General features: G+C 54.9%; 2 protein-coding genes and 1 long non-coding RNA gene across 10 annotated transcripts in view; 2 read left to right on the forward strand and 1 right to left on the reverse strand.

The window, feature by feature from the left end:
• The first annotated feature begins 4,027 nt into the window (after positions 1–4,027).
• DLX1 (distal-less homeobox 1) lies at positions 4,028–8,983 on the forward strand. Of its 2 annotated transcripts, none has more exons than XM_007183280.2 (4): positions 4,028–4,149; positions 4,586–5,272; positions 5,938–6,137; positions 7,332–8,983. In XM_007183280.2, the coding sequence occupies exons 2-4, from the start codon at positions 4,960–4,962 to the stop codon at positions 7,584–7,586; spliced, it is 768 nt and encodes a 255-aa protein (XP_007183342.1). In that variant the 5' UTR covers positions 4,028–4,149; positions 4,586–4,959; the 3' UTR covers positions 7,587–8,983. The 2 variants fall into 2 exon arrangements, with proteins under 2 accessions (XP_007183342.1, XP_057407477.1); XM_057551494.1 differs by having other exon boundaries at positions 4,093–4,153.
• Positions 8,984–19,013: 10,030 nt separating this feature from the next.
• Positions 19,014–22,531, reverse strand: DLX2 (distal-less homeobox 2). Its single transcript, XM_057551694.1, has 3 exons — positions 21,764–22,531; positions 21,068–21,252; positions 19,014–20,557 (listed from the first exon to the last, which is right to left on the reverse strand). The coding sequence occupies exons 1-3, from the start codon at positions 22,167–22,169 to the stop codon at positions 20,150–20,152; spliced, it is 999 nt and encodes a 332-aa protein (XP_057407677.1). The 5' UTR covers positions 22,170–22,531; the 3' UTR covers positions 19,014–20,149.
• Positions 19,882–25,079, forward strand: part of LOC103016807 (uncharacterized) — a 223,824-nt gene continuing 218,626 nt past the window's right edge. For all 7 annotated transcript variants that reach the window (XR_009009096.1, XR_009009095.1, XR_009009097.1 and 4 more), the window contains exon 1: positions 19,882–22,500. This is a non-coding gene — a long non-coding RNA (uncharacterized LOC103016807). The remainder of the gene's footprint in view (positions 22,501–25,079) is intronic.

The raw sequence follows: 25,079 nt of genomic DNA on the forward strand, positions 1-25,079 counted from the left end.
TCCTAAAACCGCTGTGTCTTGTGCTCTTTCGTCTCTGACGGTTTCTAGGGGAAGAGGGTAGGTGGTTAATTTTTGAGTCTGAACTTTCGACACGCGCGCGCAGAAAGAAAAGCCCGAGCCTAGCTGTTAGGAATTTTTTTAAAGTCTCTTTTTTACCCCCTTTTGGACCCCCCCATTGGCCAGCCCTGAGGGAGCTCGCGGGGGCCAGCTGCCCCCAGCCCTTCCGGTTCTTTCCCCTTCATGGCCGCTTTGCGATGAAAAGATTAGCCCGCCAGTGGAGGAGTTAGCTACAAATATTTCCTTGCCTCTGGACCCTGGGCCTGGCCCTTCCGCAGGGGTTATCACTCCAAAAACTTGACTTTTCCTGGTCCCCTGCGGCTCCTATTCCCTGCCTTCAACCCGCCCCGCGCGCCCATCCCAAAGGTTAAATTTGAGAGACCCTCCCTCCAACACACAAAGGCAAGCTAGACCGTTTGTCGTGCTAGGAATTGGAGCATCGGTCCCACCCGCCCAGATGTGAGCAGTGTCTGGCGGGTCTCCTCCCTAAATTGATCTCTTCCAATACTGGCCTTCTTCAGACCTGCGCTAATGCGCTGGAGACTCAGAGCATCCCTGCAAGAAGAGACACGGGAACTTTTGAGGGCAAGGGCCTAGTTAGTCGGGATTGGAGCTGGCGAGTTTAACCCTGATTCAGCCTGCCAGCAGCTCCACCTGCTTCAGAAGCAGGAAATCCAAGGGTCCACATTCTGCATCTCCCAAGGCTCATTACCGCCCTGAGTACCCTGCCTCTCTTAGGGCTCGCTCCTCAGGACCTCTTCACACCTGGGCTCAGAGGTGGAAAGGGCTGGGCTTCTAGCAAGCCATGTAGAAAGTAGTCTCCCCCTGGTCATGGTTTTAGGGTGTCCCGCCCATCAGTGCTTGTGCTAACTCTTGTTTCTACTGAAGCGGGTTTTACAAAGCTGCCATGCACTAAATACAAATTGGGCTCAGCTCCAGACCACCAAGGAAATGTGGACACCTGTCATTGCCATGACAGGTGGCCTCTGTGATAGGACTGGAGAGCCAGCTCGTCGATGTGACATTCAGAGTGTGGGAAAAGTTATAGGAAACTGAGGCCAACGAGCGTGCTTGGAAAAGTGGCTAGTTCGAGCTTTTCCCTGAACTCGGGGTTCTCATGGGCATCCTCCAACCTTTCCAGCTCCCTTTCTCTGCGTCCAGGTATGTAGAATTTGGACAGAGGTGATTCCGATTCTAGTGGATCTGAGAGCTGGAAAAGATGAGGGAGGGGTTCAAGATTTACAAGATCCACAGGAAAACTTTAGGGTGCCGGGGAGTTGGCCAAGAAAAGGCCTAGAGACTGAGGCTGCTGCCCCAGAACAACCCGAATTTTCTAGAGAGGAACAAGGCCCAGATGGCCTTGGGAGAGTTTTGCCAGAGAATGACTTCATTTCTCTCCTAGATTAGTCAGATTGCAGCGATTAGCCAGTATCTTATCTACGGATCCGTTTACCCGGAGATTCCCCAAGAATAATTTCATTAGGACCACAGAATTTTACCAGCCACTGGGATAACACGCTGCTTGTGCAGTAATTTTTCCGAGGTGGAGGTATTTATGGGACAGGTTTATAATCCCACTTATTAAAGTGACTAACCTCAAGTTTAAATATGATACGTATATATGTATATATACTAGCACCAGCCAATCATCAGCAGCTCCGTAGGACACAAACTTGAATTAGAACGAACTCCGTTTAACATGCTTTGAAGTTGAAATTTGGAAGCAGATTTTAAAATATCTTGTCCACGTCCCCACCCCCAATCCCGCCAACTCAACTGGCCCCAAACCTCACCCCAGGTTGCAGGGATTCCAGCCACGCGTGACTACTGCTAACACCACAAGGCGCCCGGTCCTGTGGTGTCTCCTACAGGTCCTACTCGGAATCCGGGGCTCTCAGGATAAATGAGAGAGTTTTGTTGCCTCTCTGAGTTGGGACAGGCGAAGATCTAAGCAAGCCGGTGTTTCAGAACAGGTGTCGCCTTAGCGGTGAGGGTTGGGAGGGATCCACCCTGGGCTCTTAGAATAGAGATAAGATCACACAAGGAGAAGCTAGTCAAGGCCGGGCGTCTCAGCGCCCGAGGGCCCCGGCTCAGCCAACCCTCCCCGAACCTGCTTCTCTGGGGCTAAGAAATAATTCCGGAGTGTAGACACTCCCTCGCCCAGATATAATTCATTTTTAAAATAACCCAGGCTCTGAAACCGTTTCCCGTGCGGGTCCTTTGTTCCCTGGAGCCAGCACCGTCCCCTGCGCTGCGGAAGGCTTGGATTCCCCCCTCCAGAAGTGAACGGCAAAGAGCCCTGGAGACCGTCGCAACCTGTGGTCGCCTCTCTCCCTTTCCCCCACCCTGCAGTTCTGTGGAACAAACTGGCCCAGGGCAGCCCAGCCGTCGGGTTTCCTCACGCCTTGTCCTGAGCACCCGCAATCGCCAGCCTTGCTTCCCTCCGTCCCAATCCCTACCCCGCGCCAGCCGCGGCGATCACTTACGTGGGCAGGGCCCATGAGGCGCGCGGGAGACCAGGGGCCCGGGCGGCATCAGCTGCGGTGCAGGGCGCACCGCACTCAGCACCCCAAAACAGGCGCTAGGAAAGAGCAGTTAAAACCACAAGTGCAACACAGAAATCAAGAGGAGTGGAACGGCTCCGGGAGTTGCCTGGTGGCGGAGTCATTAGCTGGTTGTCGCTGCAAAGCCTCACCGTGTGCTTCGGCGATTAAGGGGGGAAAAGAAAAGAAAAAAGAAAAAGAAAGAAAGAAGGAAAAATCTTTTTAATCGTTGGCAAACCCGTTATTGGTTTGGAGGATTGGTTGTTTTGTTTTGCTTGGCTTTTGTTTTTTGCTCCAACCACGCTGCCTGAAATATCTCTGCCCCCCAATATCTTACCCTTAAACCAAAGGAGAGGAAGTCCCCGGGCAGCAGCTGCTGCTACAGAAGTTAAATGAGAGAAGCCCCTTCCACTAATATCTGTAACGACAGCACCGATGTAATTTGTTTTGAATGTTCATTTTTATTGGTGTTCCCTCTGCCAAAATGTGCTTGATTACAGAGGTTTGTCCTGTGATCACTGCGCACTCTAGAAAGGGGAAGGTGCCTCGGCGAAGGTTCAGCTCAGGCCAGATCAAACCCTGGGCTGTTTAAGGCTGAAAGGCTGCATGTTGCTATTAGTGTTAAATATATGGCTAATTATGCGTATGAAAATTAAACATCAGTGTTATGCTAATGGGGCGCCTTCAGCTGCGGATCCGAGCACTTGAGACTACCATTTAATCAAATGAATCAGTAACTAATACATCTGCACGTGTGAACTTTCACAAGATCATTTCCCTGTTCCCGTCACACCGCTAAATTATGAAAGAAATAATTATCAACACTTTCTAATTACCTAACAAAGTAATTTGGGATTCACCGTGGGGCTGGCGGGATAGGGAACCAACAGCCCCTTGGCAGCCTGCGTGGTGCGCGCCACGCCTCATGGGGGTGGCTGTGTGGCGGTGGCGGCGGGGGCTTTTGTGCACTTTTCTGTACCTAGCGCCCCAGCAGATAGAAGGCGCCGCGGCAGCTTCTGCCTCCACCAGCTCTACCCCAGGCCCAGTGGCGCCCGCTTTGATCCCTGGAGATGAGGAGGATCCTGGGTGACAATGAGAGACGTGTTCACACACAGACAAGCGAGCCTACCACTGGCCTGGTTTTGCTGCGGGTTTTGGTGTCCTCCAGGACTCCTACACCCCGGGTACTCTCGCCAGACCCCAGGAGGCCGGAAAATGACCACCTGGCGTCCGCGGCTCAAGCAGAACTGAGCCCGCCAGCTCCTAGGCTCCACTCCGTGCCGCGCCCTAGGGGCGAGTGAGCCGGGGCGCTCGGCGCAGAGGGAATGGAGAGGGGAGGGGGGGGAGGAGGAAGGTTGGGAGGGAAAGAGGAGGTGGGTGTTGGGGGGAGGGGGCGGTACGGTCGCCTTTCCTGGGAGGAGAAGCGCGGGTTCCTGGCTCTCCGCGCGCACTGTTTTAATCAGACCGGTGCAGCCTCGAGCTGGAGTGGCCAGCTTGGCCTGGAGCAATGCGAGCGGGCCCCAGGGAGCGGCGGCGGCGCGGCGGCCGAGTGAGTGAGTTCGCCCGGAGGGCCCCAAACCCGCCCCCAGGGATGTGGCAGAGCGGACCCAGGCCAGGGAGGCGCCGCCGGGAGAGTGCTGCGCTAGGCACGAGACTCTCGGGAGGACAGCGCTCTGTTGACTGCCTCCGGCGCCCCCATTGCGCGACTCCGCGTACGGGAGGCCGCGGCCGGGCTCCAAAGCCGCCCTAGCTCTGCACCGGACCGGGTGGCGATTGCTAGGAGAAACTGCCCTGGTCCCCGGTGTTGGGGGCGGTCGGAGGGTGGGAACAGTAGGAGGGGGTGGGCGGCGGTGCCGAACCACTGGTTGATTTCTGGGAAGTAAGACGCGCCGGGGAGGCGGGAGGCTGCTGAGCCGCGGGCCGCGGAGGTCCCGGCGCGGACGCCTCAGCCCATTGTGCGCCCCACGCTGCGTGCTCTGTTGCAGAGGAGCCCCGGCCGGGAGGTGTGGATGCGTCTCTTCCGAGGCCGGGCCGCCTCGCCCGCTCTAGTCCAGCGGAGCCGGAGCGCCTCGGACCAATCCCCGGTGATTATGCAAGACAGCGGACCAATCAGCTCCGCCAGCTCATGAATATTTATGACCTTGGCTGAGTCAAAGCTTTGAAGCGAGTTTGGGGAGCTCGGCAGCATCATGCTTAGACTTTTCAAAGAGACAAACTCCATTTTCTTATGAATGGAAAGTGAAAACCCCTGTTACGCTTAAATTGGGTTCCTTCCTGTCCTGAGAAACACAGAGACCCCCAAAAGGGAAGCAGAGGAGAGAGAGAGAGAGAGACCCACACCCAGACCCCGCGAGAAGAGATGACCATGACCACCATGCCAGAGAGTCTCAACAGCCCCGTGTCGGGCAAGGCGGTGTTTATGGAGTTTGGGCCGCCCAACCAGCAAATGTCTCCTTCTCCCATGTCCCACGGGCACTACTCCATGCACTGTTTACACTCGGCGGGCCATTCGCAGCCCGACGGCGCCTACAGCTCGGCCTCGTCCTTCTCCCGACCGCTGGGCTACCCCTACGTCAACTCGGTCAGCAGCCACGCGTCCAGCCCCTACATCAGTTCGGTGCAGTCCTACCCGGGCAGCGCCAGCCTCGCCCAGAGCCGCCTGGAGGACCCAGGTACGTGCGCCTGCCAGGGAGAGGAAGAGGTGCGAAGGGAGGGAGGGAGGGGAAGAGAGAGGAGGAGGAGGAGAGAGAGAGAAAGGAGGGAGAGGAGTGGAGGAGAGAGACATGGGATGGGGGTGGGGAGGGCGCCGGAGCAGTGAAAGGTTTTGGGTATCAGTAAATGCATCCCTGTCATAGCAAAGAAATTTTAAAAATATATATCCACGCAACTTGCAACTATCCAGCGAAGGATAAATCCTAGAGCGTCCCCTGGCACTGGCTGGGCCTCTGGGTGGCTCCGTGAGCCGAGCACACAATGCCCTGGTGGAAAACAGAAACCCACATGTGCACGTATTAGTCTCGGTAATTATTTGTTGCGTAGCTCTGTAAACAATGTATGCAATTAAGGGTAATTAAACCTCAACTACTGCCTGTAAAAATAGCAAACTTTCCCTGCAAAGGCAGGAGCTGCGCGCCTGGGAACTGCCCCAGTCCGCTTGCAGCGGCCGGGGTCGGGCCCTTTGGACTTGGCGGGACCTTCCCTGGCTTTCGGAGTTTCTTGAGCGTTCTCACTCCTGGTCCTGCCTCTGCCACCCCTCTGCGGTCACTTGCTCTGGGCTCCCCGCACTAAAGGCAGTCCCTCGCCTTAACTACGGCCCCCACTTCTGCTGTCCCTCCAGGGGCTGACTCCGAGAAGAGCACGGTGGTGGAAGGCGGTGAAGTGCGCTTCAATGGCAAGGGGAAAAAGATCCGCAAACCCAGGACGATTTATTCCAGTTTGCAGTTGCAGGCTTTGAACCGCAGGTTCCAGCAAACTCAGTACCTAGCTCTGCCCGAGAGGGCGGAGCTCGCGGCCTCCTTGGGACTCACGCAGACGCAGGTACCTCGGCGCTGCCCCACTGTGGCGCCACGCAGGCTTCCCGCGGCCAACCTGCACCCCGCAGCCAACCTGCACCCGCAGCTTCATTTCTTGCTCTCTGGGCGTCAGGGGTCGGGGTGTGTGTGTGTGTGTGTGTGTGTGTGGTGGTGGTGGTGGTGGTGGTGGTGGTGGTGGTGGTGTGGTGTGGTGTGGTGTGTGTGTGTGTGTGTCCCACCCCGGCTCTCGCAACGTCTCGCCTTCCTCCGCAGTTCTCTCTGCCCTGGCTCTGTCGCTGCCCTCCGTTCTTGGACAATCTGATTAGGGCACAAGAAGGATTTCCCTAGGCACTTTGTTTGGGGACTCTGAGGTCACACGTGCCCGAACAACTGGAACAATAGACGCGGGGGTTAATCCCTTCTTTGCCTTTAAAGTGTGTGGCTAATCACTGCAGGCCTGGGCCGGAGCCTCTGTCTCCCTCCTCCTCCGCCTTCTCACCGGTTTGGGTTGGAGGGGGGAATCCTTTCCTCCGCCCTCTCACCTCCCAAGTCCCACACCCTGGAGGAGAAACGGAACCTTCCTTCCCTGGTTTCTCTAAGATTCCGGGGACCCCTTGGGCGTTCTGATCACGACTGGTGCGGGTTTCCAATGTCCGGGCCGGGATATGGAGCAGAGTTAGGAGACGCTAATGAAAGGTGGATTTGAGTCCAAATGAAAAGTTTAACAAAACCCTGTGGCCTCCTCAGTCAGCCCGCAACTCGCTCAAGGGCTGAAATGATGGCGCAAAGAGAAGGCGGGTCACACTGGAAATAAATTTCCTCCACTTCTTTTCTCCACTCGGTTCTTTTATTGATGTTCATACTGGAATTGAAGCCTCGATGTTATGCAGGCTCCGCGTCTTCCCCAAAAGATCGCCGGGCTCGGGCTGAGTCCCAGGCAGGCGAAGGCCTGGATCCCTGCACCGCTCACCACCACGCTCCCTGGCTCTCAGAGAGCTGCCCCTGCCGGCCACCGGCGGCCCGCGGTGGGGCCTCCCAGCCTTCGGTTCTTACGGGGGAAGGGGGGTGTGTATGCTGCTCCAGCAGGGAGCTGCCAGGTCGCGCAGGGCAGTGGCCCGCAGGGTATCCTCTCTCGCTGTCCCACGGCCCCCTTATCTCCCCAGGACCAAGGTAGGCACAATGGACCTAGACCGAGTCACGTTGTTGTCCGCTCTTGCAGGTCAAGATCTGGTTCCAGAACAAGCGCTCCAAGTTCAAGAAGCTGATGAAGCAGGGCGGGGCGGCTCTGGAGGGTAGCGCGCTGGCCAACGGCCGGGCGCTGTCTGCCGGCTCTCCTCCAGTGCCGCCCGGCTGGAACCCCAACTCCTCTTCCGCGAAGGGCTCGGGCGGCAGCGCGGGCTCCTACATCCCCAGCTACACGTCGTGGTACCCCTCGGCGCACCAAGAAGCTATGCAGCAACCCCAGCTCATGTGAGGTTGCGCGTCCGCACCCGCCCGCCTCCTTCCCGTCTCCCTCTGCCCGGGCCCCTCTCGCCTCCCGGTCCATCCGCCCCGTCCGCGTGCCGTGGGTCCGGAGGAGAAGGGCCCAGAGGGAAAGAAGAAGGAACAGTAAAGGCAGGATGCCTGCCGCCTCCTCCGAGTGCCGCGCGGTCTGGCTCGGCGACTTCCCTGGCGCCCACGCCCTTGCCCGAACCCCGGCCTCGGCCGCGCGGTGACAGCAGAGTGGCCTCGAAGCGCAGGCACAGCGGCCTGAGACAGCGGGAGCCGCAGCAAGAGCCCGCCGGACCCGACCGCCGACCCTCAGCTGTATGGGACTATCAGGAAAACAAAACAAAACAAAAAACAATGTAGAAAAAGCAAAAGCTCTTTCTGTCCTGTCCGTCTCTTGTCTCCTTTCGCTCTGTATCTGTGCGCTGACGAAGTCGAGGTTCTCGTCCGTCCGCTGTCCTCGTTCTTCGGCCTCTGAAAAAAGTCACCAGGTCGGAGGAGGCTTGGTCCACCGGGCCACCCAGTTCCGGATACTGGAACGTTTTGTCTTTTCGGACCTTTTCCTGGGCCTGCCTAACCATCTGTGTGGCTTGTTCGGGGATTGGGGGAAATTGGAGGGAGGGGGTTTTATTTATTGAGAAATGGACTTCGCTTGAGGCTGAATGTTCGGTCAATTCACGGTTCTGTGGGGCGCGAGGAGCGCAGGGTCTAAACGTACCCATTACTTTAAACGCACCTGGAAAAACGAATAAGGAGGACCTGGTGATTTTTAATTTATATAGTAACTTTTGTACTTCGCTGGTATGGAGAGGTTGGAACCGAATGATTTGCATTTTTTACATGTCCCATATTATTTTAAAAAGAAAAGAGAGAGAGAAAGAAATGAAGCCAACACAATTTCCTCATCTCGGGAAGAACGCTTGATCGCTTTGCCTGGTTAAGAAGGAAAATCCTAATTCTTCCCTTGTGGAGAGAGAGGACCGATGGGCGGGGAGAGAAAACGTGCAGGGGTGCGCCAGTGCCCTAATGCCGGTGGGCTTTAAAGTAAGACGAAAGCAGCTTTACAACAATCCCCAGAGGCTCGACCACAGAATAATGCCAGTCACCACCCTGAATGCACAGTCTCCAGTGCAGGATCTAATTGCTGTACATATTATTGTTATTAATTGTTATTATTATTGTTCTGTAAACATGTTGCACAAGCTTAGCTTTTTTTCTGTTGTGTGTGCCTGTAAAACCCGATGCTTTGTGAAATGAGAATCTTGACATTTTACTTGTGAAATTTGGAAAATGTGATCAAATGAAATCAACCGTGTTTTGTGTTCTCTATGTCAAAGTTTAGTTTTATATTGAGAATGTTAACTTATTGCTTTGTATCTTGGGGGGGGGGAAAGAACTTTGTAAATAAGTTATAAAGTTTCTCTGAGACAGTAAAATTATGGTTTCGAGAAAGAGTTGCTGTCTGGTGTGCTGTGTGAGGGGTGCTGGGGCCAGGCCAGCAGACTGCCACCTCTGGGGCCAGATGAGGCAGGGGCAGCAACTCCTGTCTCCAGACATAGCAGGATAACGGCGGAGGCATGCGAAGCCCCTGCTGGGACCATTCTTCAAGCTTAACTCCTGCCCTCGCCCCAAGGGTCTGATCCCTGCCTGGGTTAGAGGGCGGTGGCAAGGGTCCCTGGGAAGGGGAATCATGAACAGGTGCGGCCTGGCAGAGCCAGGGCTCAGGAACCAAAGGGACTGTGAAGGCCGTCTAAAATGAGATGAAAGCAGAGCTCACAAGCAGCCGCCCTGTGAGATGTAAGTGCCCCCTGCGCCCAGTCACCTTGCAGGGAGCCTGGAAGCCTGAAAGTGGAGACACCCGACTATGCCCCTCGAATCCGCCAGGATCTGGCCTCTCGGCTTTTGCTTGCCCGCAGGGCGCTGGATCTCGACGCGGAAAAGACAAGGCCAGACTCAGGAAAGGGGCCGGAAGGACACGTCTGTCAAGCTACCCCCCAATCAATCAGTGAGCTCTGGGGGACAGTCCCAAGGCGCCACCCGGGCCCCTCCACAGCCACTCCCACCCATCCGGGCCCATCCATAACGAGAGGCCCATTCCTGCCTAATGACCCCGGGCTTTTCTCTGCGACTAGGAGAAGCGGAGGTGCGGAGGGCGGGGCAGGTGGGCTCCGCTGACTCGACGGAACCCGAGAGCTTGTCAAGCCAAGCCCCCACCCCCTCCAGCGCAGAAGTCCCAAGGCCAGGCGGTTAAGGGTCACCTCCAGTGGACCGTTTTGATCAGTACACTCCAGAAGAACGTGGGCTCTGAGCCGCTAGCATCAGTCTGGCACCCTCCTCCTGCGCCCCAGACCAGCCTCAGCCCCAGGCCCCACAGCAAGCTGAGAGAGCTCAGGAAAGCTGCGGGCCCCGACGGGCTGCTTTGAACGATTCCCGCTTCCCTCGAACTCGCCTCCCGACACTGCTTCCCGAGGGGGCTGGCGCTCCGCCTTTGGGGGCCCCTTTGCAGCGCGCGGTGGGGAGCAGAGAGGGGAAGGCAGTGATCTGTGTTATGACAAGCACCCATTTTTCAATTGGTGCTGGTGAAAGATCAGATGCGCCAGGCTTCTCCGACGCCCTTTAGGAAAGGGAGGGGAAGGGGGGAGTGGTGGAGGGAGCAGCAGAGGTGGTGGGGAATGGAGCGGGGAACCTCGAGGCTCCTTCTGGGCCTGAGAGTGGGGCTCTTCCTCTCCCACAAGCCCCCAGAATCTGGAGCGCTAAGGGGGATGATCGGACCTTGGAGACCAGGATGCATGCGGGCGGGTGTCGAAGCTAAAAACAGGGAACTGTTTTCCCGGGCTGGGCTCCGGCGCGGGGACAGGGACCTTCCTGGATTTCGTTTCCCCTGCCAAATGTGACTTTGCTAGCGGGAAGGTTTTGGCAGATTTCTTTCACGCATCCAACTCTGGTACCCCAGGCAGCCGACAGGGCCCAACGCCTGAAGCCACAGGCAAAATCTGTTTGGTCAAGCGGATTTTAATACTTTGAGATATTAGCTTATACTAATTTAATAATCTCATGCTAACAGTTCAAATAGAGAAATTATTAGTTTTAGCTCAACGAAGGCGGTCTTTAGTTAGGCTCTATTATAATTATAAGCGGTTGTACTTTAAAAAAATGTTAATCTCAATATAGGTCTAATTAATGCTGCCTTGTTACTGACAAGTAGTTCATCAAATATCTGATTCAAAGATTTTCATAATGAGTATATTAATTAAACTATGAATAATCTAAAGGTGGTTATATTTAAACAATACCTCATTATAATGATTAAATACTGATTTTGAATATTATGTCTTAACAATTGTCACTTAGAAAACACAACCTTTCCTTATGTATGAGTCTGTAATGGCAAAATGCAATTTTGGGATTTTTTTCCCCTTGTTCAAAAAATGTGAACCTCATTTTAAAACACTTCTGAAATAGGTTACACACAGCTTAATGATTATCAAAATGACTCTTTTCTGCAAAAAAAGACCCCAAAGTGCGCGTACAGCTGCAAACCCAAGAGGGTCAGCATCATTTCACTGTATTCTCTTCTTGATTACAAGCCGGGCCCATCAAACACAACATAATTACAGTAATTTCAGGTTTATTTATTCTAATGCAGTTTCCCCATCTCTCTGGTAATTATGAGCAATTTTTTCGCCCAGGGAATCTTTTTGCATTAACAAAAGAGATAACGCACTGAAAGCCAAATTTGCTGTGCATTGAGAAAAGAAAAAAAAAAAATCAAATAGGTGCGAGCTGCCATCTCTGCAATTCTCCGGTACCGGAGCCGGCAAATTGCTTGCAGGTGTATGAAGCAAGCTTGTCAATGGCCGGGCCTCCAAATTAGCAAATGCACTGCGTCGAAGTAATGAAGACAGACTTAGCAAAATTGCCAAACAACAGATACCTCTTTAATATCTTCTCTCACACACTCGCTCTAAAAGGGGTAGGGGTGGGGGTGGAGGGGCAGAAGCAACAATCCCCAGCCCCCTCCTCACTGGTCTTGGGTTTCATAAGCTGGGGACTGAGTGGCCCTGCAAGTAGTGGTCTAATTGTGGAAAAATCAAGCTCCTAAATCTAGGCAATATTTTAAAATACAACATTGGAAACATGTTTATAATTCACAGTGTTCCTTCGTTGATTATTATGTTTTATTTTTATTTCTTTCTTTTTGAGATCTGCACTGGGCTAGGTCAGATGGCTCTCCAGACTTGCCTATTCTGCACTAGTTTAAAGAGCCACAAAAAGTTTTAGAATCCCCCCATCTATATGCACAGAAGTATGAATTTACTCTTAGAGTCATTTGATGTAGAAATTAACTAAATCTCTCCCTTTGAAGAAATTGTCAATTTCTGTCACCAGAGGAAAGGTAGGTCTGGGTGCTGGATACAAAACCTGCGAAACTCGATCCCAAGAAAAAGTGGAAGGAAAGAAGAAATCCAGGCCCCTAACTCTATATTTTTATCCTGCTACTCATGTCTTTCATTCTGTATCTTTAAAAAACCGATTTCAAAAATCTCTAGCTTTTGTCATCCCACCGCCTGGGTTAAACACCCCAAAATCAAAGGCTAAAGCGAACTTTTCTGCTTCTCATCCCTCATGGCCATAGAAACCTCTATCAAATGCAGTAGAGAGGGTAAGGGTCTCTCCCTCTCATGACTCAAAGAAACCCTCCTTCCGTCCCAGCTCCACAACAAACCCCAATTCAGTGTAGACTGGCAAACGGCTCTAAAGGGTGCCTTCCCCAGGTTCAAGAAACTGTCACCCCCCACCCACTCCTTTCCTACCCCCTCCCTCATCCCCCAACCTTCAGGGATTAACACTTCCTGAAACATCAAGTGTTTTTATAAAAAGGAAAAAAAATAATCCTGACATCGCTGACAAGAAGTTTTGATGGAAGAATTAGCTGGTGCATACATAATCACTCCCCCCACCCTCCTATTCCCGGAGCGGGAGCCGCTGCGGCGGGCGCAGCGCAGCCTTCCAACCCTCTGAAAAATGAAACCGGTTTCCACCCTTACCTTCTTCAGTGTCAATTTCAGATAATCTGGACACAATCTTTGCTACATCAAATCAAAAGGGTCGAAGGCGGCTTTTGGCTGGGAGAATGACAGGAAAGAAAAGGCAAAAAAGAAAAAAGAAAAAAAAGAAAAAAAAAAAAGGAAAAATAGGAAATACAAAACCGACCAAACCAGAGCAAAACAAAATCAGAAAACCAAAAAGTATCCCCCAGCCCCATCCTCCTATCCTGAGGTAAAGAGTGGAAAGAGGTCTCCAGGACCAGATGCCTCAGAGCGCCGCAGGCTTTTTGCAGCGCTGCGCTTGCAGAATAGGACTGAAAATTTCGGCTATATAGCCTCTGTCTTTATAGCTGATGAAAAAAATTGCAGATTATTAGCATAAATGTTTACTCTTCATTACGCTGATGACATTGTGCACTCGAGATCTTGGTAATCTTTGGGAAAATTATGAGTAATTTTTAAAAATTTTAAAGCAGCAGCAGTTACCATGCAATTCAGGCTAATTCTGCGTAGGCTCCGAACGGATATAATTATCGAGGAGTCAAGATGTTATGCTAAAAACTATGCATTGATATTCCCATTTATTATGTACATACAACTTTGACAATGTTGATGCTTGAAATAGCAGGAAATTGTCTTGCGCAAAAATTACAGTCCATATTAGGACATCTGAAATTGCGAAGAATTATATAGTAATTGCAGGCTTTCAGATGGGAGAGCCAGAATGCTCAAACTAGTGCAAATGTGGATAAAATTACAGATCAGAGCAAAAATTAGGGAAAAAGGGGGTCTGGGATTTTTCAGGTTGGCTATAGGATTCCGGAAGTGTCTAATGCCATATGATTGCTGCAGCTTTAGGGGAGACATTCATGCCTCAAATAGCGCCTTGGCCAGGGTGGCTTTAATTGAATTTCTTGGGCTTTTTCTTTTAATAGGGGCAAATGAGAAAATTGGCCACCCAAGGCAAATTTTCACTGTTCTCCCGCAGGAAAAGAGAATCCCTTTTCCCGCGTGCCTGCTGGCCCCAGCTGGGATGCCTGAGAGGCCCAGGACCCCGACCCTAAATGCGGCGACTAAGCAAGAAAGTGCCTGAGCAGGATTCCCACCACCCCCCTCCTCCTCCCAACACCTCTTCTATTTTTTTTCTTTCCAGTTCTCCCCTCCTCCTTCCTTCGGCCCCTTTCCCGTATTCTCGCAAACCCCCTCCAAAGTGCACCCAAGTAGGGCCCTGGAATCTGCAGGCCGAGTCCAGGGGGCGGGAGGAGGGGTGAGGGGGTAGCTGGTTGAGGAGTTGGTGTGAGGTGGTCATCACCCCTAGACAGGGTGCCGCCCAGTGCCGGCGGACACCAGCCTGCTTTTTTGGAAGCTTTGGGAAGAGGAGGGAAGGATCTGAGGATCCTCGGGGCCCGCCCCGCGAACTCCTAGGCGTTTCTTTGATCTCCACCGCAGAGAGATAGCGCCCCCGAGAAACACCCATTCCCCACTTGGGCGGTGCTTCTCTCGGGCACTGAGACAGCCTGCGACTTTAAGAAGCCAAGGCCAGGGCCGCAGAGGGATGGGGCGGGGCGGGGGCTGCCCCGGGGCGGGGTGGGGGGGGCGGCTTGCTGCGGCTCCGGGCTGGAGAAGCCTACGGGAGTGCGGCCACCGCTCGGAGCAGCCCGCACTCGGTCGGGTTCCAGGGCCAGAAGTCGCCATTGTTCCGTGAGCGACGATTTCATCTCTAGGGTATTTGAGCCTCCTGGGCCACAAAAAGGAGGGCAGGAGCGGGAGCGGGGAAAGCCCGCCGTGTTTGCTCTGTGCGGGCCCGAGTCGGCCCCCTGGGATTACCCCGGCGCGCTCCAAGTCCAGTCCCTCCCTCTCCTTCGCCTTTTCTCTTTCCCCGGAGTTCTAATCTTCTGGCTCGCAGTCCCGACCCACCACAGGGAGCCTTTCTCCACCTTCCCGGGCTCCGCGCCCAAACCTCACCGCCGGCCTCCGCCCTCCAGCTCCTAGCGCTGGCGGGACCGGACCCGGGACGCAGCCAGTGGCACCAGGACTCCTGAGGATTCCCAAAACGGGCCTCCGGAGAATCCTGGGAGCGCTGCGCAGCCCGCAAACTGCTAAGACACTGCAGTGTTTGCGGTCTGGCCCGACCGGGAGGACGGAGAGGAGCGGAGGCGGCCGGAGAAAGAAAGGTCTATCTAGAGACTCTGCCTGTGTTCTCACGTGGAGGTGGAATGGCTGCTCCTCCAAGACCTGCCTGCGCTCTCTTTGCGTGAAGCACAGCCGCCCCGCGGCCCCGCCCGGCCCCAGGTCCCAGGCCCCGGGGCGGAATGTAAAGTCTTGTAATGGGGCAATCACTGCCAAATCCATCCCAGCGAGGGGAACTCCCGGCAGGGGGGCCTCAGAGGGTAGCAGGGACCTCCGAATCCGCCCGCGCCTTTGAGTTTGGGGGGTGGGAGACTGGGCAGCGGGTTAGGCTTGGGGGGCAGATTCCAGATGCGTAGGGAGGCTTCCCTGGGGCGGTTTTGGGTATCACGACCCTGCGAGAGCCCGCCCGTCTCCGGAGAGCCTAGTCAGACCCGGCCAGGGGCCCGCGTAATCAAGACTGCAGGATCGCGTCCCACCTACCGGCTTGCGGGGACCCCAAAGTCAAATGCAAAAGAACCAGTATTTTAGGAGGAAGAGAGAATCTGTAGTTTCATTCTCAAAGAAGTCTCTAACCCCCAACAGGTTTAAGCGACTGGTGGTCGCTGTTCCCCAGCGGGAAAAGACCCGGCTTGTGACTTTTGAGCAAGTGCTTGGGACGGGGACGGGGGAGGGGGTGTTTTGGGGAGTGCGGGAGTTGCTCCTGGGTTTTACAGTCAGTGAGGACATATTTGTTAGAAAGGTAAGGGGTCTTTCTGCTCCCCGATATCACTCTCCTTCACGGGACCTTTTACCCCTCTTTTCCGGCCCCCTTCTGCCAAAGAACTGTTTGTAAACAAAGCTCCGGTCTTCCAGCCTTCTCTCCGCCCCCATCAAACCTGATACTTCCCCCAAACTCTCCCCACTAGTCTCGGAAATCCTTACACAGGACGGATATTCACAATTTTCACAAGTAATCCTGAAAGAAGGCGGAGGGGAAGCCTCCTAAATGGTCCCACATTGCAGCCGCGCTGATTAGGCCCAGGATGCATTCCCTTTCTTTCCTGCCTCCCAACCCCTCCCCCCGCAGCCCGGCAGCGGCGGGGCGGGCGGCGGGAATTCGGGGCCGTGGGAGGGGTGTGTGTCTACACCCGGGAAGCACCCGGGGCGGGGTGGCCCGCGGTGGAGCGCGCGCAGGGCGGGGGTACGGGGGGTGGGGGAGGGGGAACTGCGAGGAGCAGGGGACGCGGGCTCGCCAGGAGTGCCTGCAACTGGAGTTGGACCTCAGTGCCAGTGCTCAGCCGGAGTTCCGAGCAACACTGCCAGGGGGTGGAGCGGAGAGAACCGGGCACCCCCTCACTCTTCGTCTTCCCTCCCTCTGCCTCCCTGCTCTTGTCATATCCTGTCTCTGGCCTGATATTTCACGCGAGCAAATGGAAGGGGATTACAATGAAGATTTATGTGTGTTCCGAGCGCGGCTGGTTTCCCAGTGCAGGGAGCCGAGATCGCTGCTTCCCATTTCCATTTTTCATTCGCGCTTTGGGAGTGCAGTCGGGCGCGGGGGGAGCTTGTCTGCGCGGCGGCGGCGGGCTGATCACAGGGCTCCGCGTCTCCCAGCGGGCCGCGAGACTGTGAGAAGGACTTGCCAGCGCGTCGCCCCCGGCGGGGCTGGAGCCTGCCCCCTCCTCCCCCAGCCAGGCTTTGTTTCTCCCCTCGCTCACCCCTCCTCCTCCCCGCCCCCTTACTTCTGGGACCCAGGTGCATCCTTGCTTTCCCTTCTCTTTGCCCTTCTCCTTGTCTGCGGAAACGCCCCCTTCCTCTGGCCCCTGCACCCTTCTGCTCTCTGCTTCAAGGGCTTCCCGGGGAAAGGCGCGCCGTGGCCCGGCCCGACCCCGCCGCCGCCGGGTGCCAGGTTCGGTGACTCCGGCGAGTCTGTGGGGCCTCGGCCCACCCCAGAGCTGGGGCCGCCCGCCCTCCCGGCTCCCAGGCTCACTCATGCCAAGGCCTGTTGCGTGATTCCAACTTGGGCTGACATTCCCTGCCCCGGGCGCTTCGGCGTAGGCCTCTTAATCATCTTGTCTGCTGCAGATCCTCGACACCAGCCAATTTACTGCCCCGTCTCTCCTCGCTGGTTTCAGGAGGGGGAGGGGAGTGCGCGCAAAGGAAGGGAGGGCACAGTCAACCGCAGAAAGAAGGCTGGCACCAGCTACTGGCACTCAAAGAAAACCACGAAATTTGGAGCTGGGGCGGGAGCGGTGGCAGGAATGGGGGTCTGCTAGGCAGCAACTGCTTAGGGAAGTCAGAATCATGGGGTCAATGAGCTTCATCCCAGGCTTCCCTAGCCTGGGAAAACAATGCAGGAATGCGAACGGACACTTGACTGAATGGCCTCCCTGCCTTCCCCAGAGCCCCAACTCTGTGGACCACACTCTGCTGTAAACTAGATTCAATGCAGGCCTCAAAACAATCTGGCCAGAAAAGTGAGGATTCCTCTCAGTGATGCTTAGAAAGTCACCATTGTCCCACGTCTGTTTTTTTTTTTTTTAATTTATTTTTTTATTTTTGGCTGCTTTGGGTCTTCGTTGCTGCACGCGGGCTTTCTCTAGTTGCGGGTAGCGGGGGCTACTCTTCGTTGCGGTGCGCGGGCTTCTCATTGTGGTGGCTTCTCTTGTTGCGGAGCACGAGCTTCAGTAGTTGCAGCACATGGGCTCAGTAGTTGCGCCACACAGGCTCAGTAGTTGTGGCACACGGGCTTAGTTGCTCCGCGGCATGTGGGATCTTCCCTGACCAGGGATCGAACCCATGCCCCCTGCATTGGCAGGCGGATTCTTAACCACTGCACCACCAGGGAAGTCCCCCACGTCTGTTTTTTGGCAGACATTAGTTGAGGACACACAAAAAGGATGGCCTGAATAGCCATCCTAGAGGACATATGGCAAACTGGGCTCTCTGGCTTGCCACCAACCTCCTCTCCAGTAGACGCTGGTCGCTTCAGAGGGGATGGCTAAGGTTCAGCCTCTCATATAGGAAGGGGCCAGAGCTCTCCCAGCCCTAGAATGCCCTAGAAAGCTGCTCTTCCACACAAGGTGAACTTGGAAAGGCCTCTGGGTAACTCTGGGCCTCATAATTGCAGGCAAAAGTAAAGCCTCACTATTTGGGGGCATTGGGATAAAACTCTATGCTACTAAGCAAAATTTATTGAGTGTTTACCATATGCCACACACCGTCATTCCCTTGTTAAAGGCTCCCAGCTCTGAGATATCTGTTATTATTATTATTATTTTTTGATATCTGTTATTATTGATTCCATCTTACAGATCTGCAAATTGCAGCACAGAAAGGTTAAGTGGGTAGCCTAAAGTCACACAGTTTGTGACTGAAGCCAAGACGTTTCCAACTGTAAGTCCCAGCGCTTTCAAGAAAAAAGACTTTTAGTTCAGGACTGCATTACCCACCTACCCCTGGCCTTTGAAGGGAATGCCAGAAATTAGGGTCACTTTCAAAGCTGGGTGCTAGCTATGTGGGACCCAAGGTGGAAAGCAGAGCTGAATCATGTATGGACGTTTCCCCTCCGAGATCGTGAGGTGTTCACAACGCCGAAACCACAGCACTGTGCGTCGGTCTCCGTGCGAATGTATGTGAATTTTTGTCAGTGTTCTGTGTAGGAGTGTAAGTGTGATTCAGTATGTGATAGTATGGATGTGACTGTGCGAGTCACAGTGTGTGATTGCATGTGTGCTAGCGCAGCCCTGTGTGCCCGGGGTCTCCCTGCCTTCCAGAGTCTGGCGAGGGCCTGGGTGGCTCACTGAGTTCTCAGCTCAGCCAGTCCCAGAAGGGCTGCAGGGCAAGCAGTGGGGAGGGTCCAAACTATGGGTCAGACCACGGCTTGGTCAGGTTCCCCGCGGCGGCTCGAAGGTACTGCCCTGCCAGCACCTTGGGCGCGGGGGCGGCTGAGACCTCCCAGGAGCGGGGCTGCGGCACCGGCGCCGAAGGGCCCGGGCGGGCGGAGGCCAGAGCCACCCGGCGCTGAGTGACTCACCGCAACGAGAGCTGGCGAACCTCGCGCAGGGACACGGATGCGGGCAGAGCGTGAACTCTCGCTGCGGCCCTGCGCTGAGAGCGCGGGTCCTCGCCTCGCCGCACCTCTCCGCAAGTCGCAGCCTCCGACAGATGTAAATGTCACTCTTGGCTGACCTAGTTCCCCGCCTGGGCAGCGGCTCGAGCTTCCAGGTCGTGACACCAAGGAAAAAGCGCACACATCCAATGAAAACAATAATTTATTTAAATAATCTCTTCATATTGTAAAATCAACATTAAGAGCATGTTGTTTTCATAATAAATAACCCCAAAATACCTTTCATTTCAAGAACAAAGACTTTAGGATAAGATAAAACAAATCCAAATCAGTAGCTTAGTTAAACTGAGAACATTTTTCGAAGGGAAAAATAAAACGGAGGGGTTGCTGAGGTCACTGCTAAACCGCAGTTTTCACAAGTGGGGATTTACAAAAAAGTCTGAAAAGATGAGTATTTTTATACAAATAAATCAGTGGGAAAATCTGCACAGACACCTTTATTTACAAACGCTATATCGAAGTCCAGGCTAATAATCCTGAATAGGTTTTAAAAAAGATAATTTAAACACATTTTTTTGCAGTGTCCACATATTAAAAAAATCATTTTTTCCCCCAACATCAAAATGAGGTCATCCGCAAAGGCACCTAAACTTTTAAAAAAATAAAAATAAAAAAACTCCACTGGTGAAGGATGAGGAGAGAGCTGAGGGAGCGTTCCTGCGAGGAGAGCTAAGGCGGGGGAGGGACGAGGGCTCCAACGGCTGGAAACGGCAGGGCAGAAAAAAAGCGGCGGGCCGCCGGGGTCAAGGGGTCGGAGTTGGGGGAGGGCAGGCCGGCAGGACCCGGAGGTCAATAACCCCAGAGGACAGGAGCTGGGCCTGGGGGCGGGCAAGGAGAAAGGAGCCTCAGAGGGCCCAGTCAGCCTCGGGGGCGGGGCAGGCGTCCCTCTCCGGGACTCTGCTCGCGGCCCGGGGCGAAAAAGGCGCCGGACTGCCTCGCCGGGCGGGGCGGGGAGGGGAGGGGAGGGGAGGCAAGTCTGAGGCGGGGCTCAGGTCGGAAAGGCGGCCGTGGCAGGGTTTCTCCCGCGGATGCCGGGTTTCTCCGAGGGTAGCCCGTGGCGCGAGAAGACGCCTTCCAGTCCCTGGCCGCGCGGTGGCCCCGCGAGGGTAGCAGGGCCTGGGGTAGGCCATCCTGGGCCGCCACCTCCGGGAGCGGCGGGTGGCATCATCGGGCCAGACGGAGGGACCCTATGGCTCTGGGGACGAGCAGTAAGGATAACTGGTCTCTGCTCTCTCAAGTCTCTGGCGCAGTCTCCGGGAGTTAGAAAATCGTCCCGGCGCTCACCGGGGCGCCCCCGCCGCCGTGGTGGTGCTGGTGGTGGTGGTGGTGCGGCTGCGGGGTCTGCGCCGGGTGCAGCAGCGGCGCAGCGGCCTGCAGGTGCGAAGCGGAGCCCGAGGCCTGGTGGTACCACGGGTAGTTTCCCAGGAAAGCCGAGGCGGCGCTGCTCGGGCTGGAGCCGGAGCTGCCCGCGCCGCTGCCGCCGCTGCCCGGGCCGCCGCCGCCCCCCATCCGCTGCGGCGCGCCGAAGTCCCAGGAGGTCGGCGCCGAGGCCGGCGGCGAAGCACAAGGTGGCGAGGCGCTGGCCCCCGGGTGCTGCTCCGAAGGGATCTCACCGCTCTTCCACATTTTCTTGAACTTGGATCGGCGGTTCTGGAACCAGATTTTGACCTTTGTGGAAAAGGGACCTGAGCATTAATGGAGGAACCTCGGCCTGGGGCAGGGGAGGGGAGGAAGCTTAGGAAGACAGCTGGTAAGAGGCGGACACCCTGGGCAGGTAAGCCGATCACGTGCCGCGGCCTCAGAGGGTCTGTCGGTTCCTGCTCCAATGGGAGGTATTCTCAAAAAACCCGAGAGAGCTGATGTGTGTGCACTTCGGTGATGGTGACAGCGGAGGCAGTCAGGAGGGCCACTTGTTTTACCCGCTTAATAAGTAGTACGCGGAAGGACAACTTGCTACCGGATTTCTGCCTACCCCTGTCCTATCCTTTTCTCACACGAGGTGGCACCCTGGGGGATTTCAGCTTCGGGCGTGGAGGTTTAGGCCGCCCAAGGCGCAGGCCTCGAAATCCTTAAAAGTACTATAAAAAATACTTTAAAAAACATAGTCCTAAACCTGCCTGCTTCCTGGCCATCTCAGGCCAGCGCCCTCCTCGTGCCTCCCAGGCCGCGAGCCCTCACCTGAGTCTGGGTGAGGCCCAGAGACGCCGCCAGCTCAGCTCGCTCGGGCAGTGCCAGGTACTGAGTCTTTTGGAAACGCCGCTGAAGAGCCGCCAGCTGGAAACTGGAATAGATGGTTCGGGGTTTCCGGACTTTCTTTGGCTTCCCGTTTACTATCCGGATTTCAGGTTCGAGGTCCTCTTTCTCTGCAATAAAATGGAATCGTGAGAACCGCGCAACCGCGGGAGCCCAGGAGTTCCCATCCCGCCGGGAGAGCAGCGTGGAACTTGGCCTAAGCCGGGAAGCGGGTTCTTGGAGACGCTGCGCGGCGCTCAGGCACAACTTTGCAACGCGCGGACCCGCGCCGCCAACGAACCCGCGCCGCCAACGAACCCGGGAGTCGGCCCCTCCAGGGAAAGGGAAGACAGGCGCAAACCGGGGGAGAAAGGAGCAGCAGGTGGTAGGGAGATGAGGTTGTCGTGAGGCCACCCGCCGAGGCCACCTGGTCCCACCAGCCGAGTACCCGGGTACCCGAGGGACGTACCCGGTGACCCTCGGCCAATTGAAAGTTGAGGAGGGTAAAGGGCGCGAGGCGAGCGGGAAGCAATCAGTGTGAAAGGCCAGGGCTCCAGATGGATCCCCGTCCCAAACATTTTTATCCCACCCATCCCAGGAACTAGACCGACTTGGCACCCTTGACGCGAAAGTTATGCTTACCAGGTTCGTTGTTGGCCGGGGACGAACTGGTCCCGTAGGGCGCGTAGGAGGTGTAGGCGGCGGTGTAGCCCAGGTCGTAGCCGCTCTTGGCTGAATAAGGGACGTTGTTGAGGCCGCTGGCGTGGTACTGGTAGGAGCCCATGTGCGCGTAGGGCGAGCCCCCAGCGCCGCCGCCGCCGCCGCCGCTGCCCGCCGGGTGTTGCTGGTTGGTGTAGTAGCTGCTGTCTGTAGCTGTGGACACCGGGAGTGTGGGCGACTCCTGAGGCTTGTGGAGGCTGCTGCCGTTGCTGCCGCCGGGGCCAGCGCCGCCGCCGCTCGGGGGCTGCTGTTGCTGGTGGTACGTGCTGGAGGCCGTGATCTGGGTCGAGTGCATATCAGCCACCAGACTGTCAAAGACTCCAGTCATCCTGGCCCGGGACGGGAAAGAGCAGGGGTGGCGGGCGCGAGGGGGGTTGCGAGGCGCCTCCTCCGTCTCTCCCTGTCCCCTCCAGCAGCCAATGTAATTACAGTGGGGGAGGGGGGAGGAAAACAAGAAATGCGGCAATGGTCTAGGCAACTCCTCCTCCGGGGGAGGCGATCACCGTGCACTGCTCGGGACAGCTGCCTCCGGCCGCATCCTCTCTCCGCCTCTCGGGCTGCTCGGCTCCTTGCCCAGCGCGGGCTCGGGCTCGGGGCGGGCAGTGGAGGGGGCAGGGGTGGCGGGGCCTGGCCAGGGCTCCGGGAGGAGATGAGAGCAGGTGAGCTGCCCCGAGCGGCTTTACGATTGTCTGTGGGCCGGGCTCCCGCAGGGTGGGCATTTAACACTCGTCACGTGAGCGCAGGCGACGTCACCTAGCAACGGCCAATCAGAAGCGCCGAGCCACAAGGCTTCTGGAGCTCAGGAACGCCGGGCGCGGGGCGCGGGGCGGGGGGTTGGGGGGGGGCGGGAATCACAGGGCTGGCGCTGCGGATGCTGTGGTCATGGGTGCAGACAGGCTGCTGCTGAATGTGAGCTGCGAGGCGAGGGGCTGGAGGCGGGGGGCGGGGAATCAGGGTGACCGATGGCAGGAGGACAGAAGGCGTGAAGACGGAGACTGTCATTTCGCCTCCGAGGAAGAAGAAATGGGGTCTCCCAACCCATTCTGTGTACAAGTGTCGACCAATTCCAGTGATTCGTACTTTCACGTCCGAGGTCAGCTTTCCAACATTAATCAAAATAAAGTGGTGCCGAGAGCCCGGCCAGTTCTAGCTCCGCTTTTCCTCGAAGGGTCTGGCATTTACTGTTGTCAGCCACTCGGCACTTGACATAGTCCACTGATTTAAATTATCCATAAACCACGTATAATAATAATACCTGCTTCCTAACCAACCCACAGGGATATTAGGAAAATTAATTCGATAATATTTAAACTATTTTCCTTGTTCCTTGAGAGAAAAGCTATATAAATACAAAGGTAATATTGCTAATGATATATTTGAAAGCATCTTCCCTTGTACTTTTCTGACACACCGAGACTCTGAGTAATTACGTGTATTTGATGGCTAATTGACAACCGAAAAACGATCCCGGGGATTTCCTCTCTAGGTTGGACTGACCAGATGGCCTTCAAAGTTCGTTGTAACTTTAAATTCCATGTTTTTACGAAAAAGGAAATGGGATGATACTTTGGTGAGAGTGTTGTCTCGATACTACGAATCTTGCTAAATTTACAGAAACAAAAAAGTTTTATCTCATGCACTTAACCCTATTTTACAGATTTTTCATTTTAGGACAATGTTTGGCCCTATCACTGCAATTTCTTCTTCTTTTAAATCTGAAGTGGTGACTTCCTCTATATTTCTGTTTCCTGGTGGTTGGAAACCGTGGCCCGGAGTTGAGGGACACTCGCCTTTACCGGAGTCCGCAGTTCCTGCCTTGTGGCGCCACCTGGTGGAAGTGTTCGTGATTGCGGTGGGCCCAGTAGACGGTCTAATCATGCCGAGGCGCCAGCCTCTGAAACCCCCCAAAAGAACAAAATAGTAATTAAAAGCCACAAAATTGTGCTAGTGCGCGCCATCTGAAGCACCCCGTTCTAAGGACATAACACGTCGCTGAAAGAACTTGTTACAACAACTGCCTAATGGAAAACAAGTTAATACTTTGAAAAATATCTTTGGTTTTCTTCCTCAGAAAAAGCAAGTGTGCAATTAAAACTCCAGCATCCACATAGCTCACTCTCTGCGGAATAGTGAGGAAGGTAATCCGCCTTCAAATCTGCCTGGATTTAGTTTCCAGCCGTCCTTTTGGTTACAGAAGGCCCCTAGATGGAGAAGGGTGAGCTGGTTTAGAAAGCTTTGGGAGGTGGGTCTCACCAGAGGAGAGGCCGCATTGCCTCGTCAGCGCATCGCGCTCAGCCTGCTGCTTTGTGGGCCCCAGTCTCAAACTTAACCTCTTGATATGTAATCAAGATTGCTTTTTGGTGTCTTGACACCAAGTTACAAATCTTTCTGTCACCACAGTGGTAGCTGTTTTGACCTAAGGTAAAAACTTGTTTTCCTATTGAAAACGAAATATAAAAGATCTAATTTCCATAGCCTTGCCTTCTCTCTGCTCCTTTGTTCCCACCCCAAGCATGTACTCCAGACTTGTTCATGGTGGCAAATGTGTTTAATTTTATTAACTGTGAGAACCTGCATGAATGGCCTGAAGTCCAGGTCAGCTAGATCTGGAAAATGGCATCTTCCTGGAAGGAAATATGACCCCAGTTCCCCTTTAACTGCAAAACAAGGGACTTGTGTGTATGTGGGAGAAAAGACCGGAGGCAATGAGCAAAGAGAGAGAGGGAGAGAGAGGCAGAATTTACAATTGCATTTGGAGAATCAAGTAAAGACCTGAGATGTTAATTCTGATAATCTGGGCACGAATCTGGGTTTGCCTAAATTATCAGATCACAATATCCAAACGATTTCCTCACTTTGGTCTAAAGTCAGGGAGACAGTACTGTAGAGAATTGACACTCTTGTCCACAGTTCAGAGTAGGGGGAATGCTTCTCCATAGTGATTTGAGAGGAGTTTAGGGGGCGCTCAGACCGAGTTTGGGGTAATAGACATGCCTCCTTGCAGCCAAAATTCCTCCTCCACCTCAGGGCACCCTCCTTCCCCTTTTCTGCTTTCAGTTTTCTAGAGAAGGATGGGGGAAGGAAGGGGGCTCAGTGTCACTGCTCTGGTCTTCTATGTTCCAACACCGTCGCTGAGACCTTCCTGTTTTGGATCCCATGCCCACCAGGTTGTCGCGATGGCCCTTTATCTGTCTCCTCCCTTGGGAGCCTCGTGACAAGCCTTGCAGGAAGGACGGAA

This window comes from Balaenoptera acutorostrata, chromosome 8 (assembly GCF_949987535.1).
Source record: "Balaenoptera acutorostrata chromosome 8, mBalAcu1.1, whole genome shotgun sequence".
In the NCBI taxonomy this organism is placed as follows: domain Eukaryota; kingdom Metazoa; phylum Chordata; class Mammalia; order Artiodactyla; family Balaenopteridae; genus Balaenoptera; species Balaenoptera acutorostrata.